This window comes from Anastrepha ludens, chromosome 3 (genome assembly GCF_028408465.1).
Source record: "Anastrepha ludens isolate Willacy chromosome 3, idAnaLude1.1, whole genome shotgun sequence".
NCBI classification, from domain to species: Eukaryota; Metazoa; Arthropoda; class Insecta; order Diptera; family Tephritidae; genus Anastrepha; species Anastrepha ludens.
The window spans coordinates 91,367,430-91,387,934 of record NC_071499.1 but is presented as its reverse complement, the minus strand read 5'-3'; the positions used below and the strand labels follow the sequence as shown (position 1 = coordinate 91,387,934).

Sequence of the window (20,505 nt, the reverse complement as noted above, 5' to 3'; positions counted from 1 at the left end):
CTTAAAACATTTATTGTAGAGAAATATTTCACTACTGATTGAAAATCTATTCTCAGAACGCACAGACAATGCAAAGTTTAGTGCAGCAGCAACAGCAGCAAAATAATATGGATTTAATTAAAATGGAGAATTATGTCTACTCTCGTGGTTCGCCCTTTCATCAGGAAATGATCGGCCAGAAAGGCAACAATCAGCAAGGCATGAATTCGCTTTGCGGTGGTGGCGGTGGCAATCTGGGCCACAACGGGTCTGGTAATATGGGCGGTCATGAGCATGGACTGAGTCCGCCCTATTCCAATCAATCGCCACCGCATTCCGTGCAGAGCAGCATGGCGCTCTCGCCACATGCTTACTTGGGTGAGTAAATAACGGCGTACAAAAAATTGTATCAAAATGTAACTTACTAAATCATATTGACCATTAATATTTCACCACAGGCTCACCATCGCCCGTCAAATCACATCCTAGCTTACCCACCTCACCCACGCACATGCAGGCCCTGCGTCATGCGACCCACCAGAAGCAATTCGGCAACAATGTGAATTCTTTGCTAGGTGGTGCTGCCAACAACAATAACAGCAACTCTACAAATGGCCCACAGAGCAATTCGTCGATGAATTCGCCGCAAAGCATGAGTTTTCAATCGCCTAGCAGTCAAAGCCTGTCGCAACAGAGTTCACCGGTGAGTGTGGGCATTGTGTCGCCGACAGGTAGTGATGGCATGATGATGGCGCCACAGCAAACGCAGCAGCAGCAGCAACAACAACAACAGCTGCAGCAACAGCAACAGCAACAACAGCAGCAGCAGCAACAGCAACAGAACTCGAAAAGCAGTGCAATAATGCAAACTATGCAACAACACCAACAGCAGCTTGTGAGTCTCGACTTCGGTTCAGCCGGCTTGGACTTGAATGGCTTTTGCGGATCACCGGGTAAGTGGGCACAAAATACGAGTACACGTAACATGGCGTATACCAGAGTTCAGGCTTAGGAGAAATCAAATTAATTCGACTTAATTCAAACTGATATTAGTTGAATCGTGAGATTAATGTTTTTTTTTTTTGTGGCCCCTTTATTTTATACATCTGTCCATTGACATTAAGTACGTTTTTTAACAATTTGGCCAGGATTTACATACATCGTTTAATGACCAGTGCCAAAGCGATAAAAATTAAAATAAACGAAATAATAGGGGAAAATGGGGAGTTGTGAGACATTGTTACCTTTCGGCATTATTCATTTGTTTACATTCGATTTTAAGTGTCAACAAGTGTTCTCGATGCGATCTCTCTTTTCAGCTAGCATTGGTCATATTTACACGCATTCGACGCGTCTCTCGAGTTACTGTGTTTTGGAACTTCTCTGTAAGTTTTTTTCATCATTTGTTTTGCGATACATTCGATCAGTTGTTGAAGCGAATTGCAAATGTTAATATATACAAATTATTAATTGTTCTATTAGCTTTGAATTTACACATTCACTTGGGCATGAACGTTCAATGTGTTTATGACTACGCGGCCATTTATAAAAAAAACGATTTGGGGAGTTGTGAGACACCATTTTTTTCGACGTTTTAACGCATCTTTCATAAGTACCTCGCAATATTCATGCATTGTTTGTATATATATCATGAAATTTTTGGTTAAATTTGAGTTTTTATTGTTTTAAGTTAAGCAGAAACAATTCCATTCATTGCAATGTACGCGATCGAGCTGTGCACCTAAAGTGCGCCAATTTACGAACTGGTTATTATACATGTTCTCACTGCGAATCATCAGATTGATGGCATTGCATTTTTTATACACTTTTTTACAACAATTGTCTTTTCTTTTTTATTTTTCATCTTAATAAAGAACTAACAACTAAAATAAGTCATTTTTATTGACTTAAACCATGGTGTCTCACAACTCCCCACATTTTTGTATTTTGTATTATATTTTATATGATTATATACAATTTTAATTTTAAAGAAAATTGTAGTTTTGTTAAATAGGCCGTACCAATAGCGTCCAGTATTCATTGACTAAAGATTCCATCTTTGACATATGCAGAATATTAAGATTTTGAGTAATACGGGTCCAAAAACAAAACCCGTCTCAAAACTCCCCATTCTCCCTTACTATATACAATTAAATAATATTCAAAACAAGTTTTACTCTACATAATTACAATTTTACAACAATTTAACAGCAATTTAACCCCTTTGCACATTTATTATTTTCTAGCATTCATTAAGTCGCTTGGTCGAGTTCTCTTTCAGTGTTTTTTTTCCCTTTCCAGAAGTTTGTTGATTTCTGTGAGATTAATTAACGTTTCAAATAGATGTACATAGAAAGTCTTACTTTAATTTGCCTAATTCTCTACGCGTACGCTTTAAATCACTAACATAAATGTGACATACTTTTAATTACACTTATATTTCTCCATCTCTCATGCCACACAGATTCATTTCATTCCGGCCAAATGAATCCGCCATCGATACAAAGTACAATGTCAGGTTCCTCGCCCGCAACCAATATGCTGTCGCCATCCTCCCAGCACAATCAGGCCTTCTATCAGTATCTGACACCGACCAGTCAGCACTCCGGCGGCCACACGCCCCAGCATCTGGTGCAAACACTTGATAGCTATCCAACGCCATCACCCGAATCGCCCGGCCACTGGTCAAGCTCGTCGCCACGTTCCACATCGGACTGGTCCGAAAGCGTACAATCGCCGGCGGGTAACAATCTGTACATTTCCGGGGGACATCAGGCCAACAAAGGTTCGGAAGCGATTTACATTTGACAATAAGCACAGGTGGCAGCAGCAGACGTTGTTGCAACGCTGCTCTGCTCAAACGTTTCGTAGCGTGAACGTGTGTCGTGTAAACACTAAAAGTATCCTACATACATATAACGCTATCTTTAAAATATTTTTAGTAGCATGTAGTTTGTACAAAAATAAAGCAAAAAACAAAAAGAAAAAAAAAACAGTAAATGGAAAATTCAAGATTCCAGTGACAAGAGCGCGTGTAAAAAGTTAAAAAGCGAGAAAATTAATAATAAATATTAAACGAGCAGAGAACGAACGAACTGAAAGGAAATGCAGCGTAAAAGTGGTGCTTGCTAAGCGCTTTTAACGATAGGTATGTGTGCAAGGTGCATATGTACAAATGTATGTAGGAATGGGTGTGCACATATTTATTGTTATTACTGTTGTGATTGACACGCATGTGCTTGACACCCGGCTGCATGGAGACTTAGATGCTTCCTTTTCAAAAAAGGAAGTCAGCCATATTTTTTAAGTATGCATTTTTACACCCCATATACAAACACATATACATATACATAAACAAAATATAAATATCGTAAATAATGTACGCATGAACAGTTGAGGTGCCTATTGTAAATTGTCTTTATTAATTTCTTAAATAGCAACATGTGAACAGGACCTAGAAAACCAACTCTGCTAATGCTGCATAAACGCACGTAAATATGTTATAGAACTATAAATTATACATACATACTTATTAAATACATAGCATACAGGTAAATATTTACATACATACCTACATAAATACCGATAATGAACAAATGAAAATCAGCTGCAAAAAAGAAACTCACAATCGAATCTCCTACCAGAGTAGTAAATACATACATACATCTATGCATAAATTTAATGCAAACGAAATTAGTTATATACATACGTATTTAGTGTATATGTAGAGCAAGAAAATATATTACTTTTAATACGCATACGTGTAAAAAAAATTATTGTTAAAATATTACGCGCACTTGAAATCGCCTGAGTGAAAAACGAAATTTGTTTGATAAATCATGTAAATGTATCACGTCAAAATTTAGATAATTAGAAAGTTGTGGTGTTTGTTTTTTAAATGTTATAACATGTTGGGCTGTAAAGCATAGATTTTGTTTGTCATATAAAGAGAGAAGATTACAAATACTTAGTACTCAGTACTGATTTGCATAAATTTGTCTGTTACTTAATACTTTTCGAGAGTCATCGGCTAGACGCAAGCAAAAATTTGGGCATAAATTATATGAACTCACCTCCGTTTATTTTTTCTTCCATTCAATATATGTGACCTGATCTACGAAAAGGTACCTTACGTGCGAAAACAAGTTTTCGAGAAAACAGCAGTTAAAGTTTAAACTTCTAAAAACCCTTGTAACTTTTTTAAATATTAATATTTTTCAATCCGGTTTGGCTTATTTTCTTCAGCATAGATCACAGTATCAATAAAATCACAGAGGCAGTGAAAAACTTTTTTTTATATATAAATAAATAAGAAAAAGTTAATGCAAATCGCAGAAATCGTTTTAAAAAATAAGTTAGCTTTTGTATTTTCGTATTTGTACTTTTCTGTTTTTTTTACTTTTAACAAACTTTTAAACAAATTGTGACTTTCTGGTTTTCACCATTAACAAAAAAGTGAAAAATGATTTTTTGGCACGTAAGGTACCTTTTCATAGACCAGGTCACATATGTTTTTTTTTATCTTCCAAAAGGTTTGTTGTACTCGGAAGTTAATATTAGATTTTTTGAAAATTTTATTTACTAAAGTCGTGCTATTATTTAGCTACATTATGTAAATAAGAAATTAAAAGCAAAAAATAAGTTAAAGTTACAATCGGAAATTTGCCTGTTTGATAACGCCAAGGCAAGCCACCTAATTCTGCACCACACGCCGCTTTCGCAGAAGTGGTTGAGCACAAAAGACCATGAGGTCGAAGTGCAAACCTCCAATGAAACTAACTCGTTGACTGTCTTCTGCCCAATACCCAACACCTTCTTCCACTAAACGCACTGAAATAAGCAAAGTTAGAACTTCAATCCGCTGACAAAACTGTTAGCTGCATGAAGCGCTGAAGGCTACAACACCTGGTGTTTCTACGACAGTCGGTTCTATGTTACCGAAACGACCCGGATTTATATCCAGCCAAGGACTGTCACCCCAGCAGCATTTCCCGTATGTACATAAGTATGGGGAATGTTTATGCTGCTACAACAGCAACAGCACCTGGAACGCTTAGCAACATTTCACGGCAAGCCCAGTGAGTATTGCTGGTGAATTTGCAGTGCGACGAAGTTAGTACTAGCCTTAAGTACATACATACATAGAAGACTTTAAATGGGTTTTGTGGATTTATTTTCCAAGCATCGATTTTTGGTTTTTTACTCTCTTCTAACGCAAAATACTTCCTAAGTACTGTGCCAAAATTTCAAGTAAATCGGAGAAACACTTTCGGAGATACATGACTTTATTCGAAATAGACTAGTTGGGGACACTTGGGCCATAGAAGACTTTAAATGGGTTTTGTGGATTTATTTTCCAAAGCATCGATTTTTGGTTTTTTACTCTCTTCTAACGCAAAATACTTCCTAAGTACTGTGCCAAAATTTCAAGTAAATCGGAGAAACACTTTCGGAGATACATGACTTTATTCGAAATAGACTAGTTGGGGACACTTGGGCCATAGAAGACTTTAAATGAGTTTTGTGGATTTATTTTCAAAGCACCGATTTTTGGTTTTTTACTCTCTTCTAACGCAAAATATATATATATTTCTACATACAATAACCATATGAAACTCGAGCATTTCGATGAAATTGAATAAGTAGAGATTTCTTTCTTTTCTTTAATTTTCGAAAAAATGTCATATCATTCTACGGTAGCATTACAGATAATTAGAATGAGCTGAGTAATCGCTCAACACCACCTTTTCTACGTTGCACTTTTGCCCGTTAAGAGTACAACATTGCGGTATATAGTATGCGCAATAATGTATCTGCCCCACAAGACACTCACTGCTGAGCACTTTAGATGCTGTGGTGTTTGTAATTAACAATGCGCAGTTTTTTAGTCAGCAAGAATTGCATTGTAAGCATAAAAATTACTAGCTCCTTTGCCTTTGTAGTGCAATGGAATGCAGTAATATGTAATTGTCATGAGAGGAAAAGGACTATAATATCACAATGGCAAGAGAAAAGTGCTCAGTTTTTTCCCAAGGTTAAAACAATAATGAGCAGTTCGCTAAGCACTTTGGTGCTCAACTGCTGCCTTGAGGGGTAGCAACACGTACCTGGTAACATTTTGCATTCACGAATTATTTGTGCAATTCCCAAAAGCTTTCTTTACTTGCGTCATACGTTTTTTCTGACTTCATAAGAATGCTTGTAGTATTAATTTGAATGTTAATAATTCTACATGATTGCAATTCTAATTAAAGCAACTACATACAAGTTTTCTGAATTTTGTGGGTATAAATTGAAATAATTAATACTTTATTATTCGGCCGCCGTAGCCGAATGGGTTGGTGCGTGATTGCCATTCGGAATTCACAGAAAGATCGTTGGTTCGAATCTCGGTGAAAGCAAAATTAATAAAAAGCATGTTTCTAACAGCGGTCACCCCTCGGCAGACAATGGCAACCCTCCGAGTGTATTTGTGCCATGAAAAAGCTCCTCATAAAAATATCTGCCATTCGGAGTCGGCTTAAAACTGTAGGTCCCTCCATTTGTGGAACGATATCAAGACGCACACCACAAATAGGAAGAGGAGCTCGGCCAAACACCTAACAGAAGTGTACGCGCCAATTATTATTTTTTTTTTAATATTTTTAACTTTTTATATGCCCTACACAGCGCACAAAAAACAACATGACAACAAAAGGCATAAAAAGCGCACAAAAAACTGCAAAAGATACTCAAAAAAGTGTTTGCAATCGAGAAAAATTCGCAAATCACTTAAAAAATGTGTTTACATTTTTTCTTAATTTTTCTTGTCAAGCAAAATTTATTCACCGCAGCCCAACGATCACCATTTATTGATTGCTTAATTAATTGTTATTGATATTAGAGAGTTTTTTATTGAAATGTTCATTTGTTTAAAATTGCATGTGGAAAATTTATGGAATATTAAATTAGAAAAACAAATTAAGGTGTACAAGCAGACAAGCGTGCAACAAACTGAAGACATACTAGGCTTATTTATAGTGATGTAACAAATTGTATATTATATGCAACAGATAAGATTAAATTCAGCCGTGTGCTTCACTTTGATTTAATTGTGTTATACTCGTAATGAATAGTTTTGTATTGACACTTAGCCTGTATTCGAAATATTAGCCTTAAGTGCGCTGAAAACTCTTCCAGTAATGTTAGGTATTGCAAATTTGTTGTTGCAAACAAATTAAGTAATAGTTTTTTTACAACTAGCGCAAAGTAAAATATTCCAATATGTTCTAAATAAATTCTAAAAAAGTTGAGTTAAAAAGCAAATATGAAGCATATGAAACAATTAAAAAATGAAAGAATGAAAGAATGCAAAAATTATGAATGCTATTCGAAAAGTGCTGACGTTGTATGCGAATCGCTTGCAAGTAACTGTAAAAAGTATCTCATGTGTATGACTTAAGAATAAATGCTAAGTTTAGTTGTAAGTTGCCTAAACTAATAAATGTATTAGCTAAAAACAGCACATCATTAAATAATTGTGTAGTTTGCTTTGTGCTAAATAAATATTTAAACAATTTTAAATGTACATTAAACAAAATTATTTAATTCAATTATATATTTTTTAGCAAATATTTAATGCATTTTGTAATTGACAAAAAAAAACTTAGTTTTTAGTTAAAGTTTTTTATGAATACTCTAAGAATTAAATTTTGTATTTTATGCGTTATTCCGATATTTATAAAATAGCTGTAAACCCTAACACGTCGCGATAAAGAGAAAATTTCATGTAATGTTTCACAATCGATTCAAATTTGCGTAACTAAATTGATTTGAACACGAAAGCGGTACAACAAATATAAATATTATGATCGCTTGACATAAAGATTGCCGCAAAAGACAAGAAGCATAATATACATTTAAAGTTTATCAATGTGCTCGTGTAGTAATAAAATAGTAGTTTATTTTTTTACAAAATTACGGTTAGGTGATTTTCCAATGCAAAACAATTGAGTTCCATCTCTACGCGCCATGCAACTAAATATGTAATTAATGTTTTATTTTTACTTTGATGTCACTTGTTGGCGCAAAACTTTGCGAAAAAGCTTTAATTTAATTATTTCCTGTTTTCAGACTATTTCACCTCATCTGTCCCTCACATGGCTGTCCAAAAGCTTAAAAAAGCAGCCATAATTTTTTGTTGTCTTTACACTTTTTTGTTGATTAACTTATTTTTTTTCCATGTCCGCGTACAGTGTTTCAAATCTCTTCAATTGAATTCAACTTTGTTTCCTTTCACGGCGCCCTTTTTATTTTGTTTCATTTTTAAAAGGCGAATGAATTTAATATAAATCATGTAAAATATTATAGTACTTTGCAAACTGTTTTTTTTTTAAGTTTTTCATAGCAATAGACATAATGAATTAAGTAATTAAGCGAAAATCTCTAAAAAGACATTAATAAAACATTACATATTTTTATAAAATAAATACTGTTATTTTATTTATTCACAGTTCACGTGAAATAGGTGTCGAAATCCATATAAAATTCTATGCCGTGAAATGTGCATGAAATTTCACAACAATCACGGCAAAGTTGTACTCTGCTCACGCCGTGAAAAGGCTCGCAACATGAGGCTAGCAACATTTTTTCATCGCGGCTCAAATACAAATGCAGGAAAAATGCCAGTTCGTCGAATTTTTTTTTATTTTATTTTACTTTATAAAGGTTTACATAACAATAAAATTATTATACAAACTGAAAGTAGTGCAGCGCTAGCATCGGAGGCTTTCGGCTGGCAGGTTGATTATGGCTCGATTAGATCCGACGAAGTAGATCAGTATCTTTGAGATAGTTATGTAATATAGATATGTTGACTTCGGTTGGATTTTTTAATATTTCAAGAGGGTCAATGTTGCGAAAGTAATGATGTTTAGTCGATGCAAGGTTTGGGCATGAAGCCAGAATGTGATTTATACTCAGGGTGGAGTTGCAAAACGGGCATAGATTGGGTGGAATGCCTTGAAGTATATGGGCGTGTGTAAGTATTGTGTGGCCTAGTCGAAGGCGTATGTATGGTGTGACCATATTCGTTGGGATTGACTCACTAAAACCTGTTTTTACACGCTTAGGATTAACTAAGGAGTAGGGATGGTTATAATTACTCCACTCGCGTAGGAGGTCACTTTGCCTTTGGAGTTTTAGGAGACTGTAGATGTCATGTTTAAAGATGATATTGGTTGTAATGGAAGGGGTGATTCTCATCGAATTTAAAAATTGTGTTCAAATTGAAATTTAGCAAAAATTTTAAAAATCTTAAAAGTAAGCTTGCTTGAAATTGCTAACATTTTATTACACAATTTTTGAGTTTAAGAGAGGAATGCATAAGTAATGGAAATATCCAAAACTCAAATAAGAGTAAAATGCTTGTTTTCAGCGCCTCAAGCAAGTTTCTTTCAATTTTATTATTGAAATTATTTTTTTATTTAAAAGTTTCATCACTTTTTATTTAAAACTTTCCCGATTTAAACTTACTCTTTGCTAATTTTTGGCAAAAGGTCTATTAAAAGAGTAAAATAATTAAGCCAAGATGAATTCTCTTCCTACATAAGCAGTTTCCTCTCAAAATAGCAGTTTTCCTATACAGTTAGCCTTTAAGTAAGCCCACACCAGATGCATCTGTAATATCACATTTCCGCTATTGGCTCATTGAAGTAACGCAAATTACAATAAAATAGTGTTTTATAAAGGGTGGTAAAATTTCAAGTGCCGGTGTTGATTTTGAATAAAATACAATTTTTTTAGAAAATTATTATCATTTCTCTTTATTATGATAATATTGGTATGACTCAATTACGTATGGAAAAAAATATCGGCCAAATGGCGCCGCGGCCTCGGCGGCACACCTCCATCCGATGGTCCAAATTTTCGATGACGCTGAGGCATAATTGAGGTTCTATGCCGTTAATGTGACGAATTATCTCATTCTTCCGCTCTTGAATTGTTGCTGGCTTATCGACGTACACCTTTTCTTTCAAATAACCCCAAAGAAAGAAGTCCAACGGTGCCAAATCACATGATCTTGGCGGCCAATTGACATCGCCGCGACGAGAGATTATTCGGCCATGAAATTTTTCGCGCAAAACAGCCATTGTTTCGTTAGCTGTGTGACAAGTGGCACCGTCCTGTTGAAACCACATATCGTCCACATCCATATCTTCCAATTCGGGCCATAAAAAGTTCGTTATCATCTCACGATAGCTCGATTGTGTATCTTTCCATGGTTCAACTTGAGTTGGTCTGAAATTGGAAAATTTCAAATGAAATGCAGAAAAAAGCTTGACGTTTATTGTGGTTCACATTCAACATAGGCCTTTGAAATTTAACCACCCTTTACATAACAAAGGAACGTAAAAATTATCATCTGCACTGAATATTTAAAAAAGGTTAGGTTAGGTTACAACTTACCTGCTCTAAATCTGGTAGGAAAACACGTGGCCGCCGCTTCACCGCTTCGACTTAACAGTATGAAGCTATAGGCGGCACGGCGGTTCGGTCACGCTCCTATACTACATACTATGAGTAGTTATAACCCAGAAATGGATTACTCTTTCCCGAAACCCACTTTCGAGAGGCTCTTCAAATCTAACATCCCGTCAAGAAGAGAGTGGTAAAGTCAAAGACCATGAAGAAGAGGGGAAATAAATTTTTACACGGATGGATTCAAGCTAGAAAATAAAGTAGGCTGTGGATTTTTGTCTAAGGAATTAGGATTAGAATTATCTGTCCGACTTCTGGGCTACTGGAGCGTCTACCAGGCAGAAGTCCTAGTCATAACTGTGTTAGAGGTAACTGTGTACCTTAACACACAAGCCGTAACAATAACTACGATAAATATCTTCTCGGACAGCCAGGCGGCCTCCAAATCAATGGAGGCAGTTATAATAAGATCAAAGGCTGCTCAGGAATGCCTGGCAGCTTTAAAATATATTAGCACTGCCTTCAAGTTCAGCCTTATAAGGGTTCCGGGACATAGAGATATTAAAGGAAATTGAAAGCGTACAAATCTTTCACTTCATGAAAATAGAGGCAACATTGGAACTTGTATGGCAACTTGCCAAGGATAAATAATAATATTTTCCAGGAGGACAGAAGAAAATACGAGTGTTACAGCCAGGTTAATTTGGCTGCAAATAGATAAGAGAAGATCTCTCAAGAGAGAACATCTCGAAGGTAGTTGCTTGTGTCACTGGTCAAGGTTGCTAGGTAGGCACTCTTCTAGACTAGGAATATTTTCGCATGAATACTGCAGAAGTTGTAGAGACGAGGAAGAGGAAGAATCAGTAGAACACTTTCTTTGTAATTGTCCAGATTTAGCTAGGAGTGAATTTGAATTTGAAAAGGTCGAGCCAAGGAGCACCAGGAGATTTGGTGGCTACTAAAACACTCAGGCTAAAGAGACCATTGTATTTAAAGCTCTGGAAAGGGGGTAAATAGTCAAGGAGGGAAGGAGAAAAGTATCAGAGAAAGAGATAGGAAGGAATAGAGACAGAGATATAGATAGTTAGTCCTGTGAGTATTTTCCAGATTCTTTGGCAAATCTGTAAATATCCTCCAGTTTTAGAGAACGAATATTACTCATTCTCATGACATCGGAACCCAATACTCGTAGCCTTGCTCTAGCAAAGGCAGGACACTCACAGAGAAAGTGTTCAGTGCTATCCGCCTCCTCCAAGCATGACAGGCATACCGGGTTCTCGATAATTCCAATGGTGGTAATGTGCTGGCCCCATGGGTTGTGACCTGTAATGATGCCGACCATCAACCGAATGTTTTCCTTCTAAGTTTTAGTAGAAAGTTGGACAGTTTTCTGTTCGGACTTGTCACAAAGCACTTTGCAGTTCTGCAGCGTTCTTGACCGGACCATCGCTCTTTATGTAGATTGCCTACATAATCGCTGATCCAATTCTTGATTCCTGCGGGACTGATTTCGATTATTGGCTCTGGGCCCTGTGGGGGCACTGCTGATCCACGGTTGGCCAATTCGTCGGCAATTTCGTTTCCTTGAACACCGGAGTGTCCCGGAACCTATATAAGTACAAGCCTGTTTTGTCTTGTGACAGAATTAAGCTTCTTCTAACATTCTTGAACAATCTTTGAGATTTGCTTCGCGTTCTCCAGGGCCTTCAATGCAGCCTGACTGTCACTGAAGACTCCAATCTGTTTCCCGCTCCATCTCCTCTTGATTATCCATTCGGCTACTTTCAGGATGGCAAAAACTTCTGTTTGGAAAATAGTTGCCATTCCCCCCATAGCATAATGATACTTATTACTATCGTTTAAGTACCATCCGGCTCCAGACCCTATTTTAGTCTTGGACCCATCGGTAAAGAAAATATCCGTCAAACCTCCCTGCATGCATTCTGGATTGCTCCATTGCTCACCAAATTGCTGACATCCAATTTCCTTCCAAATGAAACGGTGGGTATCAGGTCATCTTTAGGTGCCAAAAACAGTGGATACTGCTCCGACAGCAACTTAAAGGTTTCTCTGTGTCCCGAAGTTCCATCTTCGTGCCGGAAACCATATTTATGGAGTCTACACATTGCTTTTATTGCTTCCTGTTGTATCTTAAGATCCAGGGGGAGCAAATCAAGCATAGCATTTAGGGCATCACCAGAGGTTGTACTCATGGCACCCGTGATGCATAAACATACACTTCTTTGCAGCCTGTATAGTTCCCGGATTGTGGACTTAACCATGCTCCGTCGCCACCAGACCACAGAAGCGTAAGTTATGATTGGTCTGATAAGTGCTGTGTATATCCATAGGACCACAGCAGGTTTCAGACCCCAAGTTTTGCCAAAGGCTCTACGGCATTGCTGAAAAATCTTCAATGCACGATTCACCTTCAGGGAAACGTGTGTCTCCCAAGTCAGCTTCTTATCCAAGATTACTCCTAGACATTTAACTTCGTTGGAAAGACCAAGTGTCACACCTTTCAGTGTTGGAAGACTGAGTCCATCCAATTTCCGTTTTCTCATAAACAAGACTATGGTTGTTTTGTTCGGATTAACGGAAAGACCTTGTCTTATACACCAGTCATTGATTTTGTCAAGAATCCTCTGCACTTTCGTGCAAAGCCTCCTTAAGGATTTTTTTAGCTGGGAGTAGAGCACGGTTGTTTGGAAAATACCATTTTTTTATCTTTTTTTTAACTTTTTTTTATCTTTTACCGAACTATCCCATGTTGGTATAAAACCTATCCTACATTTCATAAGAGAGTTGAACTGGTTCCTTTAAAGCTAACAATAAGGGTCCCGTGTTACACAATGGTACCACAACGGACCTACATGGTCTAAGTGAGTTTGGCTACTTAAGCCGACTGCCACAAAAGCCTAACCTAACCTACAAAAGGTTAAAAAGGAACTAAACTGTATCAACTTAAGCAAAATGTTATAAAAATGCATATCACAAAAATAAATATAGAATGAAATAAAGGGTATTTCAAAACGCCTAGATGTCAGTAGTTAACAATTCTTAGAAGATACCCTTTGCATGTCATCTTTGACATTTGTCAAGTGGACAGATGTACAACTTTACACGATAGAGCAACGCGAACGGTTGTACGGAAGCTACCCAGAGGATACGTGGGCTAATCCCGGACGTTATGAGCTGCTTGATCAATATACAGAAGAATCGTCCTGGCCCCTCCCAAGTGAATGGCGGCCAGTAACTTTCCCCACTTGCGTGGACTTCTACACATGGAACCGTCCTCCAGACTAGCAACCACGGACTACTATTTGTTCCCCAATTTGAATACATGAATAATGGTTGGTGGCAAAAAGATTTTATTCAAACGAGGAGGTCATTGCAGAAAAGAATGGTTATTTGTCAGACAGAGTTAGACAAATCCTATTATTCGGAAAGGATCAACAAACTAGAACAGCATTGGACGAAGTGTATAAGTCTAAAAGGAGACTATGTCGAAAAATAAAAAAGGTTTACTCCAAACAATTCGTTCCCACGACAGTCGGTTCTACGTTATTCGAGCGATCCGGATTTATATCCGGCCAAGGACTGTCACTCCAGCAGCATTCCCCGTACATGTATGGGGAATGTTTATGATGCTACAACAACAACAACAACCTCAAGCAATTAAGGTTTTTATTTTTGTTCGTACTTTTCGAGCGACCTTCATATATACCTACTATTCTTATCTATTACGTGTTATCATCACATTACGCGTTTGCTATTATCAACGCCATTTTCGAGCCATTTCAGACTCGCACAATATTGTACCAAAATCCAATGGGCTATAAAACCACATACTCGAAATTCTAAAGCAATTCGACTAAATGTTTGCCTTAATATCAAATAACCACTTCCATTCAAATAATTTATATAAACTTAAACAATAAACTTTTTATTTAAGCTGCACAGAATTTGCTATGTAATATAATATAAACTTTTATCATGTAGAATTTATGGTGAATCTTGTTACAACATAAACAATGCAAGTGGAAATGATAAAAAAAAACAAAGGTGTAATTTGAGATAAGATAAATATAAATTAGCAAATTCCTGAATAATCTCACAGTCAAGACTTTTATTTGGAAATGGCAAGTACTAAGTGAGTCATTTACAACAGGAATTTCAAGAGTAGTCAAAAGAAATACTATAATTTGAAATAAGTTTATTTACAGCCAAAAATTTTGTTGCTGTTTAGTTACCAAAAATGTTTAAAGTGTTCTTATACAAAGAAGTTTCGGAATTGGGAACTATTAACAACCCATAACTGAATTAAATTTGTGAATTCACCTTTGCCCCCACACCACAGCTACAATTATCAGCTTTCTTGTTCTTAAACTTAAATTTATGGCTATTTGCATATGACTCCGTACAATATATGTTTGTACTTTAGCTGCTGCAATGACGAGGCCCAAACATAGTTATAGCTTTGTAAAAATTTCATGTTTATATTATTTAAATCTGAAGTAACTTCAGTTGTCTTTCTTTGTCTCCGCTATAGTTGCTGTTTCAGTACCATCGGAAGCGCCATTCGCAACAGCTGACTTTTCATTTCCGCCATCGGCTAGAGTTTTGTTTTTAGGTCCAGTATATGGGCAGCTGCCTCCTTTGCACTCAAATGGAAATTCCGGAGCATTCTTTATCACATTGCCCTGAGCGTCCTTTTTCTCCCAAGGATTCCAGTAACGTTGTATAATTGGTAGTACTATAGGCTGGAAAAACTTGTGCCAAATGTAGAGTAACACGGGAATGATGAAGCAAGGCACACACACCATTTCGCCTAATTGTAGTTAAAGGAATGCAATTGGTTTCCGGTAATTTGTATAGTCTGCTTGGCCGAGACGGTCAAAAACTACGCAAGACGGTTTTTAGAATATTTGTACTCCAGAAAGTATTAAAGACGTAAATTTCTTTTGAAGTAATCAAAACAAATTAAAAAATGACAGCTTGCTTTTTTTACCTTTCCTTTGTTCGAGTTTCTCGATAGATGGCGCTGAGTACATTCTGGTTGACAGTTTTACCCCATGACTGCACTAAGGTGCGAAAAGTTGTAATTGTATGCTTCTGGCAATTTTCGACAGGTGCTTTGGTGGAAAAAAGAGAAGCGAGTTAAGTTATTGAAATATTTGCATCTGAAATCTAAACATTTGTTAGAAGTCTTCGGGATAATATTAGAACAAAAAATCGTAACAACTGTGTTGGACCTTTTCTCCTATCCCCTTTGGTTGTCTCTTAATTTATTCATACACATACGTTCTGCGGCATTATACTTTATGATGCTTGTCGTAATTTTTATTTGCCCCATAGTTATCAACTAGAGTACTTTTCTATCAACTGGCACAGACCCTCCACAGTTTATGCTAAGCAATTTTATACGGATTTTCTCAACATCTTCCATTTAGCATTTGAGTTATACGGACAGTGTTCTAGCAGATACCAAACACCTCCATATATCATTATTTTCTTTGGTAAATACACAAAAAATAAATATTACTATACCTACTTACCAAACTTCAGGTAGCGACAAACGATATGAATTGCCCCTCAGTTGTCTCAAAGTTGACCGATGCTCAACATTCAAAGAGTGATTTTTTTTTTTACTAATTACTTTTTCAGTAGTGTCCTAGACAGACGGTGATGCTAATCGAGATTAATTACTTAATTGGGAATAATCACAGGAATTTAGTGCAACTAATGCGGATTGGCCATTCGGCTTAGTTCTCATAATTTAAATAGAATAGGGGAATTATCGAGGGCAACATTGCCGAAAAATTACAGTAATAATAAATAAATAATAGGAATGAAAAATATGAAACTTTTAAAAAGAAAAACAAGTCAAACTGGATACAATGTTAGTTTGCACTAACTCGTTCGAAATTACATTAATTGCTTTGATATATCGGATCAGTGTGAGAACTTGCAATGCGGCGTTACCTTGCTTGAACTGCAAGCGAGAGCGCGGAACGAACGACAAAGAGGCACAATCGGTCCCCGCGTTCGGCAATGTTCGACAGCTGGCTCTCTCCATACTTGCGCATATGTATATAAATTCACATATTTGTATTTGCATATGCCTTCTTACTGTTTGCATGGTAATGAACCACAGAGAACGTTAATATATCATGTATCATGTATCATGTATCAATGTATCATTAACGTTCTCTGTGAACCATTTATCTGTTGAGAATAGGACGATGATAGGAAAAGTAGGAAATGAAAATGAGTGTTTCGAGTGTAAAGTGTCTTGAAAAAGGTAAATCGATGATGGTGCCTCTTAGTGTTGTTGACTTATTAACGTCTGATGCACAATCGAAATTGAAGATATCTTTCATGAATTTGATAAATGTTTCGTCATTTTTCACGTTTGTGTAAATGTAACTTGATCAATTCCATTGCGATTCCACTGCGATTCCATTTATCTCCTTCTCTATATCCATACAAAATATCTATCAGACAAATAAAATTAAAATTTTCTTTTGAAATATGCAACCATTCCATCAGTATTTTCTTATGTCGTTGTCACATTAAACTATCGTCAGTAAACCGACTTTACAGACAACCTCTTTTTTTTAATAAATAATTATTTCTTAGCATCAGGGCAGCTAATACCCGTATTTGTAATAGATCATTATTTTTACGCGTGTAAAGAAAAACGTCAAAGTAAAAACTAAATATATAAAATGGATGCAGGCAAAAAAACAGGCTTGTAGACATAATTCTAATAGAATTGTTGTTAAATATTATTAATTATGCATTCATATTAAAGAAAACACGTGTGTCCATAAACGCTTTATCCTCTTATTATAAAATGTAATATCGAATTTCGCATGAGTATTGCTGCCATATTTTTTTGAAATCTCAGTAGACCTCGTGTACGGATTTCCTACAACTGACTGTTACTGGCAGCAAATTACGCAATTAAATTAACTATTGCTTCTCCTTGCCTTTTCTTCATATCGCGAATAATAATTAAACAAACGAAAATATTCTACCATAGCAATTTCTATGAAGAAAAACCTTTCAAAACGGTCGTAACAGTTGATTGCCAATTTTGCAAGTAATCCATATGTAAACGGGTAGATTGATTTTGCGGATTTATTGGTAATTAATGCATATGTGATCGTACTTTTATTACTCAACATGAACACTAATTTCATGCATTCTTGACTATTTCAAAACGATATTTTGCTAAATATTCCTAATCATTTTAATATTTCAATAACAAAAACAAAATAACACTAAACGCGCGATGAAAGTCAAAGTTGGTAAATAATTTCTGGAATGTTAATATTGCAAAGTTTATTTCGGATGAATGGAAACATTTCCGGTGATTTTTTTCGTCAGAAATACAATAGAATCAGACAATACCCGTATGTTGCGCATTCGTGTAGGATTTGGCGTAAAATCACTTCCGTCCGAGGAAATGTACACGTCTGATCTGGATGGTGATGTAGGCGGTTCCATACTTGTAAGGTTAGCATTTTTGATATAATGTGCGATGAGTTTTTGCTTAGCTGGCTTAGAATCTTGTTTATATGTATGTACAATTCCCAATAGGTCGACATGCATTTTTAATTTTTTAAATCCGCACTATTTCAAAACCGCATAATAAAAAAGCGGCATAAAAACAGAATCTACTGTACTTAAGTAATTTCAAGTAATTGAAAACATTTTTATAAATTACTTAATCAGTTTATATTAGCGCACTGCAACTCTGCTTACTCGTTACATTGAATCGTTGAAAGTTTTCTGCCAACAGCTGTCACTCGTTTTGTGCATTTGAACCCGTTTGGATATTATTGCGCTTGGTTGTCGCTTCGAGGCGATATTTGCAATTTGTTTTTTTGTGAAATAGTTGGCGTTGAATGAGTAATGTTTTCAAAATTGTTTTTATATGTTATATGTTTTGATTAAAAAAAAAACAAAAAGTTTAGAGCATTACAGGACGGTCTTTTTCGGGACAAAAGCAATTGTAAAACGCGAGTGCAGTGAATTGTTATGGTGTTTTTGGCAGAGCAAGTACCAAAGGAAAAGGTTCAAATTGAAAAGAATACCTATAAAATTAAAAGCAAAAATTATAAATCACCCAATTTATTCAGAAGGAGCAACATATTAATCGAGAAATATTAATAGAATATACAAGTTTTTAAGTGACACAGGAGAACATTTAATTTTGTTTTCAACCTGAGTAGAAAACGGCGAGAGTAGATAATTGGATTAAGCGATATAATAGGGAGCTGAACAATGTGGAGTCCAACGCACATACAAGTCACTGGTGAGTAAATTCGTCATTGAACTGGGAAATATACAATTTTTGTTTTAATCTGTTCTCCTTACAAATTTTACCAAATCACTGTGCTCCCACTGAAGGACTATAATCGTTTTCATAAAAATTGTCTAATTACATATGCACATACTTATGTGTATGATTTTAGAGCATTTACTAGCTCCGAAACTTGACCAAGTGGTGATTGACGCCCCATTTTTCGAAAAATAGCAGTCAACAATCCACGATTCCGTTCTTGCAAAGTTCTTATGAAAAAATTCCTATGAAAATTATGCATATTTTCATACCTCCAATAAAAAGAAATCTTGGTTTTTCACAAACGACAACAGCTCCCATTGTTAAAGCTACTGTTCGTTGCTGTGTGGCAGCGCGTTATTGACATAGCTAACTGCGTCAGTGGTCGACTCACTATCGTCGTTGTCAAGTAAGCCGTTGGCTGACGGAATTGTGAGCAACCACTTTCTTTATGCATACATATGTATGTATATACTTTGTACATAACATCACCTTACCAACACACTGCGTCGCTAGCGGAGAACAGGTTTTCAGAAAGCCATCAGTACTCAGTCACAGAAGCAACGGGCACGAAAATAAGTTTCAAATTTTAATAAAAACAAACCTCGCCGCACAAGGTAAATCAGACTTAATAAAAAAATCGTGAATTGCACCAAACGTAAACGCGCTCTGCAAATCGTATTAAAAGCACATAGCAAAAAGAAAAACAACAGCGTTGACAGAGTACGAACACAGCGCTATGGTTATTATGTTGGAACTTGCGTGTACTAGTGCTTATGTTTGTGCGGCATTACTGTTGGTATGTCATTAAGTTTCTTACATATTACTATGTAACACGGCGATGCTAAACTAAAACTTAAACTTGGCTTAAAAGCTGACAACTCGTAGTGACCGGTACGTTTAGTGCTCAACTTTGGACGCCCGGTAAATTTCTGTTTTAATTTCACTTTTTATATACTCTTTTTTTTTAGATAAATTTTTTCAATGTGCAAAATAAAACGCAAATAAAAAAATAACAAAATTATTTTCGATTTCGTGCACAAGTATGCTCGTTTGTGTGTAAATATGCATGTAAGTAGATTAATTAAGCACGTTTTTACTGAGATTGAGGCATTTCAGATTGAACTCGCAAAGTTGAGCGAGGCACTTCAGAGTGGTTCATGTGCCACTTTCTACATTGTGCCATTGTTCTCGACAAATGTGTTGTGCTTACATGAATTTATGGCAGCAGCCACATATATGCATACATGCATGTGCTTATGTACATACATACATATTTACAATCAAATTGCTTTGTTTTGCCCCAATGCACCTCAATGCTGGTGCCGAGCAGTACCAGCTGCCTCCGCCATCGGCATTAAAACATTACTATTTGCCAAAGCACTCATCACTCGCCACCTGTACATACAAATGTAATGTATGTATATTTGTACCCATACGATTACTAATGTCACGTGTCGGTGGTTGCTTTGGTTCTCTGGCGTTCAGCAGATTTCACTTTATTTTTACATGCAACTGCCGACTTTGACTGAATTGGGCTCAAAATTTTGTTTACGTGCTGAATTCCAATGAACTTAAAATGAAAATTCATTGAATAAGAAACAAAGAAAAAACCGTTAAAATAATTTTTAGCAACAAATCCAAAAATAGTTCACATACTGCAATCGTATTGGAGCGTAAATTCTTAACCAAGTGATGTGGTGTCAGCACGAAAT

The 20,505-nt window shown here is 36.2% G+C and overlaps 3 protein-coding genes across 7 annotated transcripts in view; 2 read left to right on the top strand and 1 right to left on the bottom strand.

Moving 5' to 3' along the window:
* Positions 1-3,007, top strand: part of LOC128858469 (neurogenic locus Notch protein) — a 214,956-nt gene extending 211,949 nt beyond the window's left edge. Inside the window, exons 8-10 of the mRNA XM_054094773.1 lie at positions 57-357; positions 438-932; positions 2,444-3,007. Coding sequence (XP_053950748.1) covers positions 57-357; positions 438-932; positions 2,444-2,787 — 1,140 coding nt within the window. The 3' untranslated portion in view covers positions 2,788-3,007. The remainder of the gene's footprint in view (positions 1-56; positions 358-437; positions 933-2,443) is intronic.
* Positions 3,008-14,353: 11,346 nt separating this feature from the next.
* On the bottom strand, positions 14,354-15,419 carry LOC128856625 (UPF0729 protein GD16342). The gene has a single exon (XM_054091934.1). The coding sequence runs from the start codon at positions 15,261-15,263 to the stop codon at positions 14,961-14,963; it is 303 nt and encodes a 100-aa protein (XP_053947909.1). The 5' UTR covers positions 15,264-15,419; the 3' UTR covers positions 14,354-14,960.
* A 2,828-nt stretch (positions 15,420-18,247) lies between these two features.
* LOC128858468 (rab11 family-interacting protein 5) overlaps positions 18,248-20,505 on the top strand; it is a 64,417-nt gene continuing 62,159 nt past the window's right edge. For 2 of the 5 annotated variants that reach the window (XR_008454011.1, XM_054094771.1), the window contains exon 1: positions 18,249-18,763. Coding sequence is in view for 4 of the 5 variants with exons in the window: in XM_054094771.1 (XP_053950746.1) it covers positions 18,733-18,763 (31 nt within the window). In the remaining variant the exon portion in view is untranslated. Of the gene's footprint in view, positions 18,764-20,505 lie in introns of all 5 variants that reach the window. The other 3 variants (XM_054094770.1, XM_054094769.1, XM_054094772.1) reach the window with 3 other exon arrangements.

Coding starts and splice junctions, on each gene's coding strand:
- LOC128856625 (XM_054091934.1), bottom strand. CDS start 15,263: ATGGTGTGTGTGCCTTGCTTCATCATTCCCGTGTTACTCTACATTTGG.